This window comes from Lissotriton helveticus, chromosome 4_1 (assembly GCF_964261635.1).
Source record: "Lissotriton helveticus chromosome 4_1, aLisHel1.1, whole genome shotgun sequence".
NCBI lineage: Eukaryota > Metazoa > Chordata > Amphibia > Caudata > Salamandridae > Lissotriton > Lissotriton helveticus.
The window spans coordinates 364,346,145-364,369,964 of NC_136063.1; the positions used below are offsets into that span (position 1 = coordinate 364,346,145).

Consider the following 23,820-nt stretch of genomic DNA (forward strand, 5'->3'; position numbering starts at 1 on the left):
TTGGACAGGTTTCATTCCTCTGACAACATTTATGGGGCAGTGCGTCACTTTTACTCTGCCGGTCCGTCACTTTTTGTGACGCACCAGTGGCGTAAAAAATGCCCCTTGTTGCACCATATTTACATAGTGACACATCTAGGTAGATGTGTCACTTTGTAAACCCCTGCGCCACATTATACCTGCGCCAGGTATAATGTATGCAAGGGGGGCGTATAGACGCAAGAAAGGATCATGGAAGTGACGCACACTTCTAGGACTAAAATGCGTCAAAATCTTCCGCCTGCCTCACAGCAGGCGTAAGACTGACCCAGGGCCTTTCACATGGGGCTTGCCCCATGTGAAAGGACACATTGCTGGAGTTGCGTCACTTTTGTGACACACTCCAGCAATGCGTCACTTTTGCGCCTACAGATACGTCAAAAATACAGACGTATCTGTAACTCCTTGCGACATGATACGTCATACTGTAAATATGACGCATCATTGGTGTCGTTTGGAGGGCGCAATGAAAAGTGACGCATTGCTGTTTTCACGCAGCGATGCGTCACTTTTCATAAAGGAGGCCCCAAATTTCTAACAGAGTGACACTCTTATTTCAATGCTCTCCTGTGCCACTTCGGAATTTATGTTGCAAAGCACCCTTGAAACTTTCGGTATCACTGACAAAGAAGTTCCCCCACTGTAGAGTAAAGTGTGACTTGGACTGGATTTCCCATTAGTGGAATGCTGACTTCTCTTTTACTAACTCTTGATGGGTTTACCAGCCCTTCAAATGCTACTATGACCACAAAGAAAATCACCTTCCTGTCTTTTGCAAGAATATTTTCTACTGCTTTCCATGGGACCTTCAGAAAATTGTTTTAGCCCCTCTATGTCCAGAGCGAATATGAGACGTTTTTCCGCCAACAATTACCTCGCATACCATCACTCCGCAATTTTAATTCCGCAAAGACAAACACCCCGCAAAAAAACACAACGCAAACTTTTACAACGAATATGCCTTTACCACACATGCCATTACAACGCAAAGGCATGCACGTTAAAGGTATACTCATTGTAAAAGTTTTAAAGGTAAGTATGAGTACCCTAACCTACCCTACCCTACCCGACCCTACACCCTAATGTAGTACCCCTGCACAACCCAGCCTCGACACACAGTCCTTTTCCTACATTTACACTACCCAGCACGACCCCCCCAACACTACCATATACCACTGTCTTCCCTACACAAACACTACAACACTACCTTAATACACTACCCCTGCACGACCCTACACTACACAAACACCACATCACTACCCTACACTATGCAAACACTACCCTAAACCCTAAAACACTACCCTGCACTACACAAACACTACAACACTACCCTAAAACACTACCCCCAGCATGACCCTTCACTACACAAACACTACAACACTACCTTAAACCCTAAAACACTACCCCTGCATGACCCTACACTACACAAACACTACACCACTACCCTAAACCACTACCCTCAACATGACCCTACACTACACAAACACTACAACACTAGCCTAAACCCTAAAACACTACCCCCAGGATGACCCTACACTACACAAACACTACAATACTACCCTAAACCCTAAAACACTACCCACAGCATGACCCTACACTACACAGACCCTCAAGGATATCGCGATTTCGCGATTTCGCGATTTCACGATTTGCCGCGAAAACGGCACTTTTGTAAAAATGCTGCGATTTTTAGAAAAGTGCCCGCGAAATGGGCACTTTTGTAGAAATCGTAGCATTTTTACAAAAGATAATGCATGCCGCTATATCCTGGGGGGTCTGGAGTTTCCATGAAGCCAGGCTCCACAGACGCCAACAAGGGCAGCTGGGGTCTGACGGGAAAGCGGGGTTTGGCTTCTTGCTGAGCTCTGACCGACTGCGCCGTGAAGGGGTTAAACACTAAGCCCTACTGACTCCTCGAACTGTTTCATTATTTTTCCTTTTTTTTCCTTTCACAAAAAGGCAAAATCTCTGTGTGTCTCGCGCTCGGGCGCGAGTGCTGAGGCAGTTAATTGGCGCTTCTGGAAAGTGTGCATTAACATACCGAGAGCCAAGCAGATGGTTTTGGCAGAGAAATATCATTATCACTTGTTGAGCTCCAGCTAAAATCCCCTTGCGGTTAAAACACAATTCTTAAACTAAACAATTAAAGATTTGTATGAGTGTCACTGCAATGGTCGTGGTGCTAGTCAGCTTATACCTACCTCTGGCGGAGAGCGCCTGGTAGCTGCTGAGGGTGCTACTTGGTTGGCAGCCACCCGGAAGCTCGAGGGAGAGCTCCGGAAAGTCGGAATCAAAACTGGGGAAAGTCGGTGAGGGATCGCTCTTCCCTGCATAGCCTGACTTTTCACACCTAGCACGGCACTTGCATGATCATTGGGGGACACACAGTAGTTCTATCCACCCCAGATCAAAGAACACAAATACAGCAGAGCAGATGGTGGACGTATGTCTTTCGTCGCCAAGATGGGTAACTGCTCTTTGATCAACAGAAGGCCAGAACCAGGGAGACAGAGGGGGCCTGCTCTTCGAGGGACCCGGTGGAAGACCCTGAGGACGGCGATGTAAAACAGATGTTCGCTGCAGTGCAGAAGAGCTTATTAACCGTTGACAGTAACTCCCCAGAGTGGTTCATTGGCCACTTAGGAGCCATCATTGCTGGGTAAGTGCCTACTCTTACTGTACGTAGTCCTAGTAAATGGTGCAGCTAACACCACGGATAGTGACTGTTATCTCCATCCTGCTGCTTGTCAACACTGTATGTAGAGGCCACATTCATCATCACTCAAGGCACCTGGGATACAAGGCCTCAGTAAGTCACCTGGGACATAATCCCTCACCGCATTTTATTTGCTTCTTAATTTTTTTTTTATTCTAGTAGAGTCCGCAGGTCTGAGGTTCATAGGGATGTTGTTCCAGAACCGTATTCTTCGACAAACAAACAAGAAGCCCACTCTTCATTAATCTTCCTAGAGCATGGGCGTCAATTCACTAAAATGCTAGGGGTAGTGGAAGGAAATAACATCATGTTGGGGCCTATTTCAAAGTGGAATACTCTGCTAAAACAGTTTCCATTGTTTTAAAGCTGAAAATGAATAATTATGAGTAAAATAAAATGCCGCAAAAATGCCTTAAATTTCCATATTTTTGCCGCTAAATTTCCATATTTGTGCCGCTAAATTTGCTAATCCATGCCGCTATATCCTGGGAGGTCTGACTACACAAACACTACAACACTACCCTAAACCCTAAAACACTACCCCCTGCATGACCCTACACTACACAAACACTACACCACTACCCTAAACCCTAAAACACTACCCCCAGCATGACCCTACACTACACAAACACTACAACACTACCCTAAACCCTAAAACACTACCCCAGCATGTCCCTACACTAGACAACCACTACAACACTACCCTAAACCCTAAAACACTACCACATGCATGACCCTACACTACACAAACACTACAACACTACCCTCAACCCCAAAACACTACCCCCTGCATGACTCTACACTACACAAACACTACACCACTACCCTAAACCCTAAAACACTACACCCAGCATGACCCTACACTACACAAACACTACAACACTACCCTAAGCCCTAAAACACTACCCCCTGCATGACCCTACACTACACAAACACTACAACACTACCATAAACCCTAAAACACTACCCCCTGCATGACCCTACACTACACAAACACTACAACACTACCCTAAACCCTATAACACTACCCCAGCACGACCCTACACTACACAACCACCACAACACTATACTACACTACACTACACAATCATTACCCCAGCACGACCCCCCCACCCCTAAAAAATTAACCCAAACCCCCTTACCTCTCTCGTCGTTGTGGTTCCACACTCCTCCTGGTTCCATCTTCTTGAAGTCTATTTTTTTTCACAACGCATGTGCATTTACCATATATGCCTTTACAACGTAATTCGTTGTAAAGGCATGCATGGTAAATGCACACGCATTGTGAAAAAATGCGAAGTGATGGTATGCGAGGTCAAAGACCTCGCGGAGTAATGGTATGCGGACTGAAAGTCCGCGGAAAAAAAAGATTCAGAGTAAACGTGCTGCACCGTCCAGAGCATGTGCCACACTACCGCAAACCAATTTCCTTACCTGGTAAGCAGTGATATGAGGACATGGCTCTGCTGGGAAAACTATTTTCTTCAAGGAGTCTTCTTCACAATCAATGCACCTGAAATCTGTAAAGGGCAAGGGGGACTTGATGACCATAGAAAATCATTAACCTACTGGACCAAGTGTAAAAAAATATGTTTTTAGATTTCAAGGGCCTTTTGAAGCCAAGAGCAGCCAATAGGAGTTTTGATGTCCTGAAATAAGTCCTGACTGAACTGCACAAGGCTTGGAAGAAGATTTTGTGAGGTTGTGGGGTGTCCACCAACTATTTTGCTGGGGGAGGTGAGTAGTGTGAACCACAGCCTGAATTGTTGAATTATTTCAATCTTTTCTACCTTGTTCCTGTTGGAAATGGCCCTTTCTGCAGGGTCACCCACATATTCTTTGCCTTCCTCCTCCTATTTTTGCTGAATTCGTTTTGTTGGCTTTAGGGCTCTGTGCACTTTACCACTGCTAACCAGTGCAGTATCCACAATTGGCATATTTAATTTACTTTTAAATCCCTAGTAAAGTGAACTACATGTACCCAGTACCTGTAAATTGAGTGCTACCAGAGAGCCTGTAGCACTGATTGTGACACCTACTTAAGTAGCCCTTTAAACAATGTCTCAGAGCCTTTGTGTGCAGTGTACACTGCCATGTAGACCTAGAAAAGTAAACCTCTTGCCATGCCCAAACCTTCCTTTTTAATACATATAAATCACCCCAAGGATAGGCCCTGGACAGCGTAAGGACAGGGAGAATTGTATTTAAGAAGTTGGGCTTGTAAGTTTAAGTTTTACATGTCTTGGTAGTGAAGAACTCTTAAAGTAATTTTTCACTACTGCAAGGCCTATCTCTCACATAAGATATAATTGAAATTACAATTTGTAAGTGTAATTCCTAAATGTGAAGAGATTAACTTTTCAAGTTTGGTGTCTCTAGAACCACAATTTAAAATCCACATTTATTGTGAAGTCTCTCTCTTTGAAGTCTCCCTCACGTCCAGGCCACTGTAATTATGCAGCAGGAGAGGGCCAAAATATGGGGCAGGGTTGAGTAAAATATGTGGAAAGAAAAGGCAAATTATTCAGCATTATGTGGTATATTTTGTGACATATTACTTCATTATTCAGTCATTTTAAAACTTGCTAACACTGTCTGGGAATTAATTGCTCCTCTTTAGTACCAGTTTAACTCCCAAATATAGCAATAAGCTACAGACAGGTGAACGGTCATTGAATGCAAAGTGCCTTTCACTGCGTGGCAACATGTGTCACTGCGTTTTGAGCTCGAAACATAATTTAGCTTTTTGTTAAAATCTGCAGATTATGCACTGATGATGAATGATGTAGCAAATGCGGCAAATCTATAATTATGCCAAGATTGCTGTGGCCACACAATCACATATTTCCAGTTGCCCTGAGTATAAGTACTGGACCTCTGACACCACCACTTCAGTACACTTCTGGAACTGTGGATACATTGCCAGGCAGAAGTACTGCTGGGTTGCTGAAGGACTGCCACTCTGCTGGACTCCTGCTCTGGAAGAACTGCTGGCTTGCTGTGCTGACCTCTTCCTGCTGCCCTTCTGGTCTGAGTGAGAAGGACTGGACCTGCATCACTAGACACCCCCAGGACCCGGAGTGACTCCAAGGGCCAGTTACCTGTCTCCTGATCTGAAGTCTCAGGGCCATATTAGACTTCCAACAATCCTCCTTTTGCACCCAGACTCTGTGGGGAACAGGCTCTACCATGAAATTATTACAATGAAAAGCAATTACAATGCATTGTTTACTTTGCAATTACTTTTACCACACAAGTCTTTGCAATGCATATATGTTTCCTTTGGTGAGTATGCTGTAAGTAGTTTATATATTCTAAATAAAATGAAAAAGGTGGGGGTGGGTGGGTCTCCCCCCCAAAATTTAAAATGTTTAAATATTAGCAAACCTGTAATTGACTAAATGTAATTTCTTAAATGTATATAGATAATATGTTAACAATAACATATTAAGAATTCATGACTGGCTTTTACACTAACACTAAGCATGGTAAAATTATCCGTGGTAGTGGATTGCGTGTTGAAGGTGTTTCAAATGGGAAGGCGTGGCTGGATCGGCAACCATAATGGGCTCCTAGAACTGCAGCTCCGTTTCGGCCCAGCACATCACAGCGTAGCAAAGTGCCAACACGCATTCATTCCCCTTGAAAAATATAAATATCACAACAGGAAAACCTATGGAAGCCTACGAGTCACAAAACTTGCTAAACAGAGGACAGCTGGGGCTGGAAAGGAATGCAACGCGCTCCGAGCCCTGCTGTACAAAATGGCAGCTGAACATTTAGACCGAAGAAGAATGCCGTGACCTGATCAGGACGCTCTGGTGAATGGGGCATTGCCTGGCATAGGCTGCGAGAGTGGCGCTGATGATCGGCAACGAGGGCGCCTGCAGGACATTTCTAGATTGGTGCCGGGAGGGGAGGAGGAGCCCGATACTGTTCAGCCGCGCTGGAAGAGCAGCGACTGATCCAGAGGCAGTCTGATGCTCGCTGGTAGAGCAAGGACGACTGCAGGCGTGGCGTGGTCCCTGGGAGACCCGATGTCATTCGGAGCCTGCGGCGGATTGAACGTCTCTGGCGGAGGGGGAATTTAGCACTGGTGGATGGTCCAGAAGAGAAACCGGACCATACTTGCAATTTTTGATAATCCCCCATCACCGCAGACGCACAGGAGCTGCGTGGAGGACGGGGCTCCCTCGGGACAAATAATTGTAAGCGGTACAGAGCCCTTGCAGGCCCATTGTAGCGGCGCATGGCAGAATAATACTCTGCCCCCCCTGCAGTAGAGAGGACACTGCACACGTCTGGGTGGCATCTCTAACAATCCACATGGACATTGAAATAATGGCAAGCCACGCAATAGGGGTACGCCTCTCTTGGAACTGGTGAGGAAGCTCCCCACCCGACACAGCAGCGGTTTGCAGGAGTCCAAACACTTCTATCAGACGAGGGGGGCTGGACTGAGAGCGGAGAGTTTGAGGCAACCTAAGCACACATTGCTAACCTCAGGTTGCAGCAAACACTTACACTGCACACTGCCAAGCACCATCCAAATCAGTGCTTAACCCGCCCACCGGGAATGGTGCGAAAGGACCCCAAGCAAAAACAGGTTACTTTCGAACCCATCGTCAAGACAACCATTCAGCAGTCTGCTCCTATGGCTGCGTCAGCGGCACCTGACACCGCTGGTGACATGATGCCTCCAGATAACTTGGCCCTGTTACTGGAACTTCGTGCAGGCTTCAAAGCACTTGACACTAGATTTGACACCCTAGATCGCCGACTTGACGGAATGGGAGAACGTATCGGCCGCCATGTTGCTAGACTAGACACAGTGGAAGGCCTTACTTCCAATCTGGAAGATGGAGCAGCGCAAACTACGAAACAAGTCGACTGTTTCGAACGAATACTAAAGTCAGTCTCAGTAAGGAAGAGGACTTAGAGGCGAGGAGCTGGCGCAATAATGTTCGCATCATGGGAATGCCCCAATCACCAAACACTGGAATCCTTTTCTAGCACCTTCACTGTAGAGCGCGCTCACAGAACACTTTGTCCCTCGCCCCAACCCTGGCCTGCCGCCCATGCCCATAATGGCACATCTGTTAAATTTTAAGGACAGAGATACGGTGCTCTGCCTGGCCAAAGAGGCGGGGACAGTGACATGGCAGGGCTTTACTCTCTCTTTTTACCCAGACTTTACAGATATGGTTCAAGAAGCCAGGCGCAAGTTAACTGGAGCCAAAGCTGTGGTGTGAAAACAGGGTCTTCGCTACGGCATGCTGTACCCGGCCCGGCTCCGAATCGATGTCAATGGCAAAGTAAAAATATTTGACACCCCAGAAGAGGTCCAACACTTTTTTAAACAACACACAGGGTCAGGAGGCACGGCCCCACATGGCGTTGCAACTTCCACTTGTGGGTTCACAAGGCTACAGATCGGGGGAATATGTCACTTTGGCATTGGCAGCAGCACCAGTTAGGGGGAGGGTTACAGGGGTATTGCCCAGTGGACAGCCAATGAGTGTGGTTGGGGGAGGTGTAGAATTGTTTGAACATTCATCTGATACAGTTCCCAGACTTTACTTGTTAGTTTTTCACACAGTTGTGAGAAAGCAGACACACCACATATGCTCCATCTTCCTGAGATGGCTCACAAGGTAGAATTAAGACATAGTGCCAACATGACCCTACTAACTTGAACGCCCTAAGAAATGCAGACTAGTGCTCCGGTACATATGACAACACACAGCTGATATAGTATATTTGCAAGAAACACATCTATCTTTATTGACCTTGCTGAAATTTGCATCCACTTGGGGATCTCACCATTTTTTTCTAGCTAAGCTTATACGCCAGGGGAGTAGCGATCTTGATTAATCACAGAGTACCATTTACACATGTGGACACAATATCTGACCCGGGCGGATGATACCTAATAGTACAGGGGACAACAGCCGGAAACACAATAGCTTTAATTAACATGTAACGCCCCAATGAGGATGGTGACGCTTTCTTCACACACTTGCAGATACTTATAGACAAGATATCCACTGACCATATAGTGTTAGGATGAGAGCTCTTACTGGACCCCCTTTTGGATAGTACAGCAATGTCACCCACACATAAGCCTTGGGCCTGTAAAGTTCTCCAAGGAGTGTGCTGTAATCATGATGTGGTAGATGTCTGGAGATATCTGCACCCCAGTAGCATGGAATATACCCACTATGCCCAACAGCATGATACATGGGCGAGACTGGATTATTGGCTAATCACTAGGCAGACAATGGCATGGGTTTGAAACATAAGACAATTGCCCCGCACATTATTGGACCACTGCCCGGTGTCCCTTTTGATACAACTGCCGGCAGAGGGGGAATTCGGGAGACAATGGCGGTTCCCCTCCATGACACTAAAAGACCAAGTTTATCATACTGAACTAAGCACTGCAATAGTAGACTACTTCGCTAATAACGTTGGCTCTATCACTACACATGCAGTGCTATGGTAAGCCTTCAAGGCATGTATAAGAGGGGTATGCATATCCCCACACACTGGGGTGCTGCGAGAGTTGAGGAATAGATTGACATTACTGGAAGACAAACTGCAAACCCTTGACAATGGCAATATGTCAAAAGACGGGGGAAGGGTGCGGAGTACTTGCATCGCAGGACAGAATTATTGGCTGAATATATGGAGGACGCTAGTAGAGAAGCACTATATCTAGGAAAGTATGCCACAGCTCGCAGGTAAGGAGAGGGAAAGAGACTGGGCCGCACACTAGCGAGGCTGCCAAGCTGCGCTATACCCAAAACTACATTACTAAACTCCGCAATGAGGAAGATCAGGTCAGAACCAGGAACACAGATATAGGGCAAGCCCTGATGTATTATTATACAGACTTATAAACCTCAAAATCTGGTATCAACACGTCAGATAGTAAGAAATATCCAGAAGAGATCGCCATGGTCTGGCTTCCAAATGCCCATAGGAAATTCTTAAGCGAGCCATACTCGGTGGAAGAGATACAACAAGCCAGCGATGCATGGACGACTCTAAAGCTCCCGGATTAGACATTTTTTCTGGGGCCTTTTATAAAGAGTACAAAACACTTTTAGCTCCACACCTCCTCGAAGTTTATGGTGAAACATTAGACACTGGCATCCTTCCGCCTTCATTTAGAGAGGTAGTGTTGATACTGCTTCCCAAGCCTGGTAAGGAACCCGAGAAGTGCAGGTCTTTTCACCCATTATCACTTTTAGACTTTGACTACAAAATCCTGGCTAAACAGATGGCAACCAGACTATCACTCTTAATGGAGCAGACCATAGCACCCGCGCAGTCTGGCTTTGTGCGACACAGATCTACCACACTTAATCTCCGTACTTTCTTTTCGGTTGTCAATAGAATAGACCCTGCTACACCTGCAGTTGCAGGCTTTTTGGACGCCGAAAAGGCATTTGACTCTGTGGAGTGGCCCTTCTTACATGCGGTGCTGGCCAAAATGGGCATGCCTAAAGGTTTTACTGACTTGGCAAAACTGCTATATACAGGCCCGTCAGCTCGCATTCGTTTCAATGGCACAATTACGGAGCCGTTCACAGTGTCAAGAGGCACCGTGAGGGTTGCCTTCTGTCTCCTTTACTGTTTATAATAGCTATGGATCCCCTCATAGGCTATTTCCAAAAAGATCACTTACACAGAGGACTCCAATTCAAATACGGCCTGGTTCTAGTGACTCTATTTGCTGACGACGTGGCATTATACGTCAGGAAGCCTGATGAAAACTTTCCACCGGTTTTACAAGAAATAGACCGTTTTGGCACCCTGGCGGGCCTCAAACTAAATTGGTCCAAATCAGAGGTATTCTCTCTTACTGAAGTACAGAACCAAGCATGTGGAATCTGCCCAATTCAATGGTGAGAAGCAGAAACCAAATGCTTAGGCATTCATTTGCACAGAAACCGAGAGCAAGTCCTGCAATTGAACTATGGCCCAGCCATGAGCCGCCTGCAGATCCAGGTGGAGCAATAGCTTAAACTACCACTATCAATACGCATTGCCATTATTAAAATGGTGATATTGCACCGCTTTCTTTATCTATTCACTAACATCCCCATTCCATTGACCAACCAGTTTTTTGCGCAACTTCGTACATACCTCATAAGATTGGTCTGGGGAGGGAAATAGCCCAAGATCCGGTGGGACATCATCACACTTCCATATGAAAAGGGGTTTTTTGGAGAAGCGAACATGCAACTTTACTTTTTAGTGGCACAATGTGGGTATTCATACGACTGGTACCACCCAGGCGCACGTATACCCTATGCTAAAACAGAGAGAGATTTGGCATATCCCACTCCACTGAATGCAATGCTACCGGTAGGAATTCCACGAGATCCACATGATATCCATCCAATCTCCACTACCTGTTGGGCATGGAAAAAACTGCTTGCGATTACGGGAGGCTCCACATTGTACTCGTCTGCCCTTCCGCTGCCCGTGAACTCTTGGATCCCCCACGATTGACGCCGGGACTAAACACACATTGTCTAAATTAGGACTAGAAGTATTGGTGATTTATTTCTGGGGGGTCATGACTTTACCTGTACCGAAGATCCACGTTTCACCACAGCCACATTTAAAGATCAATTTGCATTGACTTGTGTACAAAGTGCACTCAGAGGAGTGATTCCCACTTACCCACTGGAACCAGCAGATTTTGGCCCAATCACGTCAATAATTACAGATAATAGCAGGCAATACATTACTTCCAGACTATTTAAATCTTGCCTTGCGCTGATACCACAACGAGACACCAAAGTCAAAGATGCATGGGCTTTGGACTTAGGACAACCTCTCACAGACGAGGTCTGGAAGGGGTGTTCCAAACAAACCAAGTTAGTTTCCTGTAATCACAGGCACAAGCTACTACATTTTAAGATTCTCAGAAGAGCATATATCACACCACAACAGATGGTTCGGGTCAACAGTACCACTTTCACCCATTGCCCTAAATGCAATTCGCAGGCGGTGCCTTCCCTCCACATGACTTAGTCCTGCAATACAATTGACGCTTATTGGCAGGAAATGTACGGTTTGCTACAACAGATGTTGGGGACACAGATACCAGTAACCCCATTAATGGTTTTGATGGGATATGTAGACTCTATGCCTAAAACGCACAATTCACATCAATGGCCATGCTATTGACAAAAAGAGAAATGGTACTTCGCTGGGGCATTAGGCTAAAACCTAGTGTTCGAGGTTGGTTAAAAAGCATGTCGTACGGTGACACTACCAGCAAATTATATGCTGAACTGCAGCCCCCCACCTCTTGGCCCAAAGACATATGGCAGCCTCTCCGGGAGTATCTCTGGTTACACTGCACACACAGGACACACAGCACACCAGCCAGCCAGGACCGACAAGGGATGAGCCAGACCGTAAAGGCTGAGGGAGGGCACACAGATGGTCAGAGAGATCGTACTGCACCCACCACTCCATGTGGACCCCAGACAGGGAGCAAGCACACATAAGGGAAATAGTGGGACACCATGTAGCATGACTCATCGACCACTGTACTCTTAAAGGAAGAAATATACCATGTTGTTTATGTAGGCTTTATGATGTCTGCAATTTTATACCTTTACAAACATATGTATGTTGTTATTAAAGATGACAAATACAGTTTTTAAAAAAAAGGTGCTTGAAATGAGAGTGAATGCGAATGCATAGGAGTGGTTTGTGTGGTAAAATCTGCATAGTAAAAACATGTGTGGTGAATGAACCCCTGGTAATGTCATATAACCAGACTCTGCCATCTGTGAGACTACCCTTTCAAGTGTTGCCACTCCAATCCTTCACCCATATAAATCCCCTATAATCCGTACGCCACTCTTTCTCACTGCTGCGGGCATGAACCTGGTGCCTCGTTGTATTTTTGTGGCTCTGAGCCTCTGCTCTGCCTTCGGAACCACCACTGCATGGGGTTCGTCAAGTAAAGTGCTTGCATTGCCCATAACAACAGCATCAACATCGAAGCTGAAACTCTGCATTGCATTGGAGTTGACGCATTACCACTGTTGCACAGTCAGGACCAGCACATCACTGCCAACACGTAGGTTGACATAGGTGTAGTGCTCCTTTTTAAGCTCTGCAGGCTCTCCATCGTCAGGATCTTCTACATAGAAGGAATCTGGACAAAGGTACTTTCACTCTGCAGACCCAATCTGGTCCCTGTAGCCCTGCTGCGCACCATAGCAGGTGGTCTGAACTCTTGACTTTGTATGGTCCAGTGTGACCAGATGCCCCTTGTTTGCAATTAGTGCTTTTGTCACTATTTTCAGTTTATTCTTTAAAAAAAATCATATCTCAAGTTCTGCTCTTTGGATTTTTGTTGTTTTTGTCTTGTTTTATTTATTACAATATTGTCTATTTTTCCAAACTAGTGTAGGATTATTTCACTGTTTTTACTGTTTGAAGTGTTGCTCAAATACTTTATAAATTGCCCTCAAGTTAAGACTGACTGCTCTGTGCCAAGCTACCAGGGGTGAGAACAGATTAATTTGGGGATTTCTGGTCACTTACCCTCACTAGGACTGTGGTTACTGCTTGACCAGGGCTCCCAACCCCGTTAACCAGGAAACCAATTTCTAACAGTCCCCATGAGAGGAGGCTTTAAACAGCATTTCTGGCTGGTGTAAAATGTTCCAATAGCTGTGTCTCCCCTTCAATACACATTCTCAATGCACTGTTACGTTCTAGCAGATTTGTGGGTTGAAGAAAATATGTGTTTATGCTTTTACTTAAAAAAATTTGACTTTATACTTTATGGTTTTGCTATAACGTTTGACCCTTTAATTCTAGTCTTTCCTTTTAACAGAGCTTTACTTACCGCCGTTTTATTACAAATGGTTACAATAATAAAGTTATTAATTTCTACTCTATATTCTGGTTAGATGCCCTCCTACACATAAGAATCCATACGTATTCTTTGGAGATAACCTCTTTGTTCTAAAATAGCTACAAGAGATCACCAGACGAATCTCAAAGGAAACCAGTTTACCTATGGTGAGTGAATATGGGACATGACCAACAGCCTAGGTTTACACAACTGCTAAGGGTTACCCTAATTGACACTGATTCACATTTTTCTAGTTCTGTCCTTATAATCAGTGGCTTTAATGCTGGTGGAGGAGATAACAGCAGAGCCTCCTGTAAGATACTAATAATATTTGTATACTGATATACAGAAGGCAGAACCTTTTTATTTGCTTTTCATATCACCCAATATCTTCACTTCAGAGCCTTGGACAACTTTGAGTTCCATGCGTCCACTGATGGCACTGTTATCCTTATCAATACCATAACACACCACTGTTGCCATAAAAGCAGTATCCAACCCTCACACATCAGCATGCTTTTCCTCCCTCTTTATTTAATATAGGGAGTTAGCTTCCTTTTCTACTCTACCTTATTACTTTAGTCTAGTATTTGACTCACCAGTTCACTCCTGCAAAGATACTGGTACATAATTTCCTTAAAGATGTTCCTATAATAAGGACAACCGATTCTAAGTTTCTCTGGAAAAGCTGCGTTTGAGTTCTGTACTGACATTGCTTGCCCGTTTTTCCCTTTCCACAAACGATGTGTCTATTTCTTGTTTGGTTACTAGATTTGATGCGAAGTCAAGATTTGTGTGTAATCCCACAAAATGTGTACTGTTCTTCTATTTCTTCTCTTGTAGCAAAACAATCTGCCAAATGAACTGTCATCTTCAAAGTCATAAATATATTTAAAGTGCCAGTACCAGAAAAAATCCTCAATGTAATGTTTCTGGGCAGGAAATCCTAGGCTAAAACTGAAGAAGAGCTGTGTGTCTTCATGTGCTGCTTACCTCATTCGCACAGGAAATGTTACTGAAGCCACTTCCTGTGATTGTTATTGGATCTAAGGCCGTGCCCATGGATGGAGTGATGCTGGTGATGGAAGCAGAATAACAATTCGAAAACTCGAATAAGATGACATTTTCACTTGAACTTCCATTCGGGGGCTGAGTGCATTCAGGTTCCTGGGCTCTGCAGTCTTCCGCTGATCGTGGTCTGTCAGCTGGGGCCGGAGCTGAGGAGAGTAAAGTTTACAGGCTTAAACGCTGAATGATTACCTTGGACTTGAAGCATGAAGTGTAACTGAAAGTTTAGACTAGTGTGAAGAGAAATCCTTATTTGATGGTCCACTGTGGGTAATCTCAGCAGCACTGCAGGTAAGTATAGCTGTTGAAAGTATGAACATGGCTCCACTGATTGCTATCAGCAGACTGGTGGAATATATGTTTTTATACAGTTTCAGCAGTTAATAAATGGCATCATAGTAAACGAAAATATATTACTGACGATGGCAAAATAGTACCATCCATATAGTCACGCAGTGAAATCTCAGTAGCAGGAGGCAGAGCTTGTTTCACAAGACACATCTCCTTGGTGCTAGTGTATGGCTTCACGTCACGTCATTGTGTATGCTGACTACACACATCTAGCACTGTGGTACCTGTGGTAATTGTTATGGAGACCCGCTTATTCTCCTGAGGCGGAAGCCGGGAGACACACACACATTCTGCACACGTAAAACTGTATTACAGCATCGTTTTTTAAAAACTGTTAAATTTGTGTTAAACTATTACTTTGGCCTTTGTGGCATTTTTAATCATATATTCCTCACTCGTGTGACTTTGCCGATTTAGGGCTCAGTCCGGCCTCGATCTTGGGAGGCGAAGTGGAAGGAACGCGACCATCTTAGGGAGGTATCTCCCAGGTTGGGTGCAGTCTAGCTGCTCAGGCGCAAGGCACTCAGCGCTAGTACTTAAACAAACGATCATGCCTCCGCGCAGCGGACGCGCTCTGCGGACGCGCCAACATCGCGCCAAAGGAGCGCCTAAGGAAAGCCCGTCGGTGCCCGTCCGGGCCAGACCGGGACCAGGGGCCACGGATCTATCCTCTCTATTACAGGTCTGTCCCGTGATCTGGTATAGCCGTGATGATCTGCTTAATCTAAAAAAGGACGTAGCCTCTAACTGTATTACATTGGGTACTCATACATGTACCCCTAAATCCTGTATTGGCTGCAACTACAAACTTTTCCCTGATAAGCCCAGTCGCATTGGGGATGCAGTTGATATGTATCGACTGGCGCTACTTAATTGTCGATTGCTACCAAAACACACGGTTGAGCTTGCCCTGCTCCATGAGGAACGAGAACTAGATGTACTTTTCCTCACAGAAACTTGGACAAATGACAGCTCCCAACCGGACATTGTCCGCGCTTTACCCTCTAACTATGCCATGCTCAGACAAGACCGCCCTGACGGTCGGGGGGGAGGGATCGCCATCATTTTCAGAAAAACCTTAGGATGCAGAACAGAAAAAGCTTCAATATCAGGGGCTGAAAGCCTTATGTTAGCCATCTCCTTCTCCCCCACTTGTACTATCTCTGGACTTCTGCTTTATAGACCCCCAGGCCCTTATGCCCAATTCTGCGAAGATCTTTCGAGTATTGCAATAAACTACTCTAGCAATACCCCGAGTTTTACCATCTTGGGTGACTTCAACATCCACATAGATGGATCGCCGGCCTGCATCAACTTGACTACTGGTCTGGAGGTCCTTCATTTGAAGCAGATAGGTACAGATCCTACACACATAGCAGGACATACTTTAGATCATTGTTATACCAATGTAAATACCCTTAATTATGATAATGCTATCAGGGTTCCTTGGTCTGACCATTCACTACTGCTTTTTTCTATGCCCTCTCAGAAACGGGTCAAACATGCTACGCTCACAAAAAGAGTTTGCCGAGTCTGGTCCAAACTTCCAAAAGAAGTCTGGAATATTAATCTTAAAAACACCTTACCACAAATCACCAATGACCCTCTGGAAGCCGATACGCGCTTCAATCAGTGGGTAGAGGCCTCCTTGGACCTCACACTCCCAAAGATTGAATTATCTCATAGAAGTGGTGAGAACAAGAATGCCTGGTATACGCCTGAATTGAAAACACTTAAACCTGTATGCAAACAACATGAGAGACAGTGGAGGAAAAATTACTCTCAAGCTGATAAGGCCAGCTATAAACTGACCTTAAGGAAGTACAAACAGGAGATTAAATCCACTCAATCTAATTCTTTTCAGGAAAAAATCAGCACAGCCGCTAACTCCCCCAGAGAAATTTTTTAAATTTTTAAATCCTTGGTCACGCCTCCCTCCCCTATTGATGACCCCAGACTAGCACAGGTGCTGTGTGTGGAACGTGCAACATTCTTTTTCACTAAGGGGCCTAGATATACTCATCCTTCCAAAACACATCCACTGAACCACTTCCTTTCTCTTACATGGCTTCGACCCAACTCGTGGAATTTGATCCCTTGGATGTCCCCACTACCCAGCTTCTTCTAAACAACCTAAAGTCAGGTTCTCCGGTTGATCCTGCACCACCTGCTATACTAAACTTGGTATCAGACACTGTCGCCCCAGTCATTCAGGAGGTGATTAATGCCTCTCTGGCTTCAGGCCTGGTTCCCGCGGCCTGAAAACAGGCTAGAATTAAAGCCCTGTTGAAGAAACCCAACCTCAACCCGGAAGATTGGGCTAGTTATCGCCCCCATCTCCCTTTTGCCTACCATCAGCAAACTTACGGAGAAACATGTAAACTCTCTACTCACTGCTTTTCTGGAGGACAACAACTCCTTTCACTCCACACAGACAGGTTTTAGGAGAAATCAGGGCACCGAAACAGCCCTCATTACAGTGGTGGAGGAAGCAAGGAAGATCGTGGACAATGGAAACCATGCGGCCATACTACTGTTAGATCTTAGCGCGGCCTTCGACACCGTGAACCATTCTATCCTGCTGCACAGGCTGGAAGAAGTTGGTGTCTCAGGCCGCGCACTACAGTGGCTGCATTCTTTCCTGTCTGAAAGGACCTTTGTGGTCTTTGAAAATGAGGCTTTCTCCCATCAAATGTGTCTCCACTGCGGTGTTCCCCAGGGTTCGTCCCTCAGCCCAACCCTATTTAACATTTACATGAGGCCTTTGGCTGAGGTGGTGCTCCCCTGGGGAGTACAACTGGTAACATACGCAGATGACACACAACTCAATATTTCCCTAACCACTCAGGACGCCCCTTTTGAAAATCTCTCCACCTGTCTTAAGAAAGTACGGGAATGGATGGATGAATCCTTCCTAAAACTTAATGGAGCAAAAACAGAGGTGATGATGCTGGGACATAAGGCACCCACCACGGTGGAGGAATGGTGGCCGGATAGTCTTGGCCAGCCACCTAAGCCCAAAACACAAATTAAGAGTCTTGGGGTCTGGATGGACCCAGCTCTTAATTTCTCAGTACAGGCCCGTAAGGTAGCAGCCACCTGTTATGCACTTATTAGGCTTCTTAGGAAAATCATTAGACTCCTACCCTTCGAAGCTAGAAGGATCTTAGTACAGGCGTTGATATTGTCACACCTAGACTACTCCAATGCACTATACTTAGGCACTCCTCAAGGGACAATTAAGACCCTGCAGACCGTGCAGAATTGCGCTGCACGTATGTTGCTGAACGTCCCACGGAGAACTTCTGCCAAACGTGCACTCCGTCAGCTGCATTGGCTCCCAGTGCAACAGAGGATCGAGTTTAAGGCTCCGACTACGGTCCATAAAGTAGTCAAAAAATTAGGACCTGCACTGATTCAATCAATGTTCTGCCCGTATTCCCCCGGTCGGGAACTAAGATCCAACAATAAGAACTTTTTGGCAGTTCCTAAAATAAGGAGAGTGCGCATGGGTGGCTGACGCTTTTCTTTACAGGCCACTAAACTGTGGAATAATCTTCCACACCACATCAGAATGGAAGGAAACCATCTTAAATTGAGGAAGATGCTGAAAACCCTCCTGTTTTCCTAGACTCTGAGAATGAACGTTGGTCTAAAGCGCTGGGATGCCCCCGGGTAGCCATGCGCTATACAAATACGTAATCAAATACGTAATCAAGAGTGTAAACCTGCTGAAAGAGTAGTACAACCCTGACCATATTGTCAAAAAGTATATCTTACTGAATTGTGGAATGTCAGTAGATTTTTACTGCCAGAGAGACAGTCTTTTATCGTTAGCAGTTTTACCAAATACAGGGGTGGTATGTATACTACTCAGGGGCATATTACCAACAAGTATCGATATTTATCGCTAAATAGTCTTAGCGACGATTTTTTTATCGCTGCCTATCGCTGGATATGTTAGCGGAGAAAACATGCTATTAGCAACGTTTTTCTCCATTGTGCTAAAATATCCAGTGATAGCGGCGAAATGCGTGAATATCGCTGAGAATACAGAGATATTCACACATTATTGACGAAATGCTCTTAGCCATGTTATCCACCTCCCATTGGATAACATGGCTAAGAACTGGTCTGGGCAGGCGTTGGTTTTTGGCGATAGCGGGAATATTTCCATCGCTACGCCTGCCTTCCTAATAGGCGATAGTGACGTTAGCGACAGCTTTCAGTCGCTAACAGGTTGGGTACGCACACTTTGCATGTCATTAGCGATAAATATCGCTGACATGCAAAGCGGTCCCCAAACTGCTCGCTATCGCCTAAAAGCTGTCGCTAACATCAGTTAGCGACAGCTTGCTAACTGAGCGATAGAATTATCGCCGCTTAGTTAAACACATTAAAAACATAAAAACATAAAGGCAAGTATAATGCAAGATAAAACTCCTACATCTGACAATTTGGTAAAAGTTAGGTTAAAAGCAATCTATAATCAGTATAATTTAAGCAGGTTCATTTTACTCTGGGAGCATTATGCATCATGCCCGAACAGCTGTTGTAAAGAATGAGCCTACATGTACATATGCTCCAGATGCGGCATTTGCATTCAAAAACGAAAAGCCACACTAAAGTTCCTAATATTCTGCTTTTTAATAAGCAAGAGTAGATAGTGCTTTGCATATTTCAAATACAATTTACAAAAAAGTGTAAAGTGCTGCATAGCCTGACCAGAGCTCTAGTCACAAGGGCAAGGGCACATATAAAGATATGGGGGCATATTATCAAGACAGGAGATACAATTATCGCCGCTTTATCTGCAGAAAACTGCAGATAATGCAGCGATAATGGGCTTGATAATATGCTCTATAGAATTCCAATCGAAGCCCATGTTAGATGTCTTCACATCTAACATGGGCTTCGATTGGAGTTCCATAGAGCATATTATCAAGCCCATTATCGCCGCTTAATCGGCAGTTTTCTGCCGATAAAGCGGCGATAATTTTATCTCTTGTCTTGATAAAATGCTCCATGGTTCGCTCAAAGTTGTGCAGGAATTGCAGCATTAAGGTTTTGTCTACGATTGCATTACAAGATTGCATAAATATCATGCGGACCAGTTCTTCGATGCGCCACTCCACTCCTGCTAGACATGGGATTTGGTATCCTCTTTCGGACTCAAGACAATCCTTAATATTATCCCTGGTTAGACTGGCCTTTGGATTCCTCCATAATGCTAGCCTCAGTAGCGGTGGACGTGTTCTAATATAATCTGATACATATGATAGACCCAGTTTTTCATGACAGGCCGCAGATGAAGATGATATGTGGGGCCAACAGAACCTGTTTTGTTTTTTTCAGTTTAGATAGGGTTGCAGTTTGAGAAACCCATATACCAGCCCCATATGTTGCAACAGGAATGCATTGGGTTTTATAAATGTGCAACAGGGCAGTTAACAAAGCCAAATGATGATGACAGATCCATAAATGGCAAGTATAAGGGGGTACAATTATCAACAGTATATTTTCGTATTATTATTCTCCCCAGGTCCTGGCTCTATCTGCTGAGTGGGGAGCTGCCAGTTTTCCTGTACTGTTGCTAGGGCCCTCACTGACTCCTGTGTGTTATTGGCTCTTATAAGCAATATTGATTACTTGCTGTGTGGGGGCATTTCCATTTGTAGTGGTGGTGGACACTTTTAATATGTCAGACAGGTGGCGCTCAATACACTAAAGATGCTCTACGACTGGTTTCAATTTTTCCTCAATAATGATACTCACTTTATCACATAAAATACCATTATTTACAGGCTCTGAGATCAAAGAGTTGCTTGTCTGAACCAGCTGAGACGATTTCTGGGATAAAAGCCCAGGGGAAAGCTGGCCCTCTTGCTGAATAGCTATTTCCCGTTTTGCTGCAGGTGCCTTCCATGCTCTTTTCTCCCCCTTCACTGCTGGACCTTGTTGCAACTGAGGTGTGGGAGTGCCTAGCGGCTCTGTCTCTTGATCAGTACTCAAACTCACCAGGGCATTGTCATTGGTTGAGGCCACAGACCTAGGTTCAAGGATCAAAGGATGCTATAATTAGACACAAGACAGGCACTAAGTTCCATTGACCCAGAGCGGTGTTCAAAAGACAGCCTGTGCTCAGTCAGTGGCGATTATACCTACTGCCCGTTCATGCATGCTCTCAATTACCACAGTTGCCCCGGAACCACCCTCCCGTGGCTTTGCGCTTCACCATTGTTGGGAGACATTAAGGTGCTCACCACAAAGCCCAAACTGTATACTCCAAAATTCACACCCTAAAAAACTAAAAAACTTCCAAGTGGGAGGGCCCAGTCTAACCAGTCAAAGCCGGTCGAGGGCGGGTGAGCTCAGACAAACCCACTCTTGGCCCAGTCTTTGCAGCAGGCTCATTGAACACTTTAGTGCCTGCAAGCTCCTCAATCCACTGTGAAGTCTGGGGGATGTAGTCCCACCCCAGATGCGATGTTCGTTCAGTGCAGGTTGTGGACAGGGAAAACAGTGAGCGAGATCGGTGAGTCAATGGCAGGGCAAGGCAAGCAGCAAAGGTTGAGTGGCAGCAACAGCAATGAGCAAATACCCGGTGACCATTCAGGAGCCCAGCCCAGGCTTTGCAATATCAACCTGCAGATGGAAGGACAAGAAAACTCCAGGAGCGCTCCCACTCCTCATGCCCACTCTTCCGGCCCTCACTTTGCCTTGTTTGGTACGAGGAAATCATGCTCTGTTTAATTCAGTTGGGCAGTTGGGCTGGCAGGCAATTAGGCAGCAACTCAACTTACATTACCCAGTTGTAAGGTGGAGAAGTGTGGCTCACTGGTTAGAGGAGGCAGACCTGGAAGCAGAGGTCAGCCCGGGACCAGGGTTCAATTCCCGGCTCGGCGGGGTCTTGAGTCCTAAAATGTCCATGAACTCAACAATTATCGCTCCGGTGCCTACTCGATTCACGGGTTCACACTCTGCGACTCTGGGCAATAGCTTGCTTAATCTCCACAACGGCCCCTCGCGGCGGGATGCCTGGCTTTCACCTTGCGGATACCCTGCTGGGGTTATCTCACAGGGGAATACCAGGACGGGTTCCCTAGCAAGCGCTTAGAAACCGCTTGGTGATTTTGCGCTATATAAATTCCTGTCCATTTACATTTTAGCCAGTTAAAGCCTCATGAGTCAAGTAGGGCCTGTTAAGCCTGTTCTGGTCAATTATGTGGTGTTCATTCGGCAACAGCCAGAGAAAGGCACTCGTGTAAAGTACAGGCAGGTGTAAAGTTAAGGCAATGCTGATGATGCCAATGGTACTCTTAGGTACTAATAGGGCAATGTAGCAATACAGCAGCAGTGGTCACCTACCTCCTCCCCCTGGTTTTGCTTGCCGACTGCACCCACAGTCACACAACAATACGATGGATGATAATTCAATGGGGTTTCTATTTCATAACACTGAAGGCCGGCTCATGGTAGTGTGGCAACAATGATAATGGTGATAACTGTTCTCAAGGGGCAGGGAGCTCAAATTGTCAACAATCACCCACAACCAAGATGCCCATGTCTCTGCAACTGCTGCGGAGAGCTCCACAACTGCAACCACAGAGCAGCACAGCGCAACACCTACCGTCCTGCGGCCCTACCACCTTGCCATACACCCTTACCTGTCCTTCTCTGAGCCGGGTACAGTGGTGGCAGACAGAGACAGCAGAAGTGGTGTCGGCAGCAGCTGCAGCAGGTAGGAGGCCTCAACAGAATCAATGGAATCAGCCAGAACGCAAGGGGAGCGAGGCAGGGCAGATGGAGACAAAACATAAACAAACAGCCTCATAGGAGCTTTAAAGGGCCTATCCAATAAGCAGCTACCGCAACAGCCATATCTGACCTAGCGGTTTTCCAATTGGCATGTAATGCTTGTGGGCGGGCACAATCGGGCATCAGGGGGAGGAGCTGAACCACACCCATCATTAAATAAGCACTTTACCTTCTCAGTAATATCTATGAGGCCACACAAACCCACTTTGTGTGAATTTGCATGGCCTCATAGATATGGAGTAAGACAAAGCAGTGCAAGTCAGTGCGTTGCCTTACTTACTCTGTGCCAGGGAGGCGTTCCAGCGCCATTGCAATGGGTTTTTCCATGAACACCCATTGATTTTCACATTGCCCCAGATGTATTAATCACGTAAACCTGGGGCAGTGCAAAAACCTTACGCCTCCCAGAGCCCCCTCTCCTCCTTTTTTCTCTTTCCACGTGTGCTGCATTCTGCAGCACACATAGTAAGAAGAAAATGTCTCTCAGGATTGTGCCCCTTCCTGCACAAAACCAATCCTGCATGCAATGCAGACACCCTGGCACCATGGTGCAACGGTGTCTGTGTTGGCGCTAAGCAGCAAATTGTGCGCCAGCCCAGGGGGAAAGGACTGGAATGCATCGTATTTCATAAATACGATGCATTCCTGCTCTTTCACATTGGCTTTGGGCAGTGCCACAAGAACACTTGCGGTGCTGCCCTAAGACAATTCCACGTAAATGAGGGCCATAATGATTTAAAATCAACATATTTCCTTTCAATTCCATCAGTTACCACAAATCTCTCATTAGTATTGATGAGCGGATTTAGCTATTTTTCCTCCATCCACATGCCTCCATCACTAAATCACACAATCTGAAATAATTAGATCTAGATTAGGTGTATATTGTTTATTTAAATATCATACCTGCCTTTTGAAATCACTAAAC

At 45.6% G+C, this 23,820-nt stretch overlaps 1 protein-coding gene across 1 annotated transcript in view; it reads right to left on the minus strand.

Moving 5' to 3' along the window:
* Window positions 1-23,820, minus strand: part of LOC144828000 (fibrocystin-L-like) — a 1,506,874-nt gene that overhangs the window by 701,621 nt on the left and 781,433 nt on the right. The window contains exon 39 of the mRNA XM_078686147.1: window positions 14,649-14,872. Within this exon, the coding sequence (XP_078542273.1) occupies window positions 14,649-14,872 (224 nt within the window). The remainder of the gene's footprint in view (window positions 1-14,648; window positions 14,873-23,820) is intronic.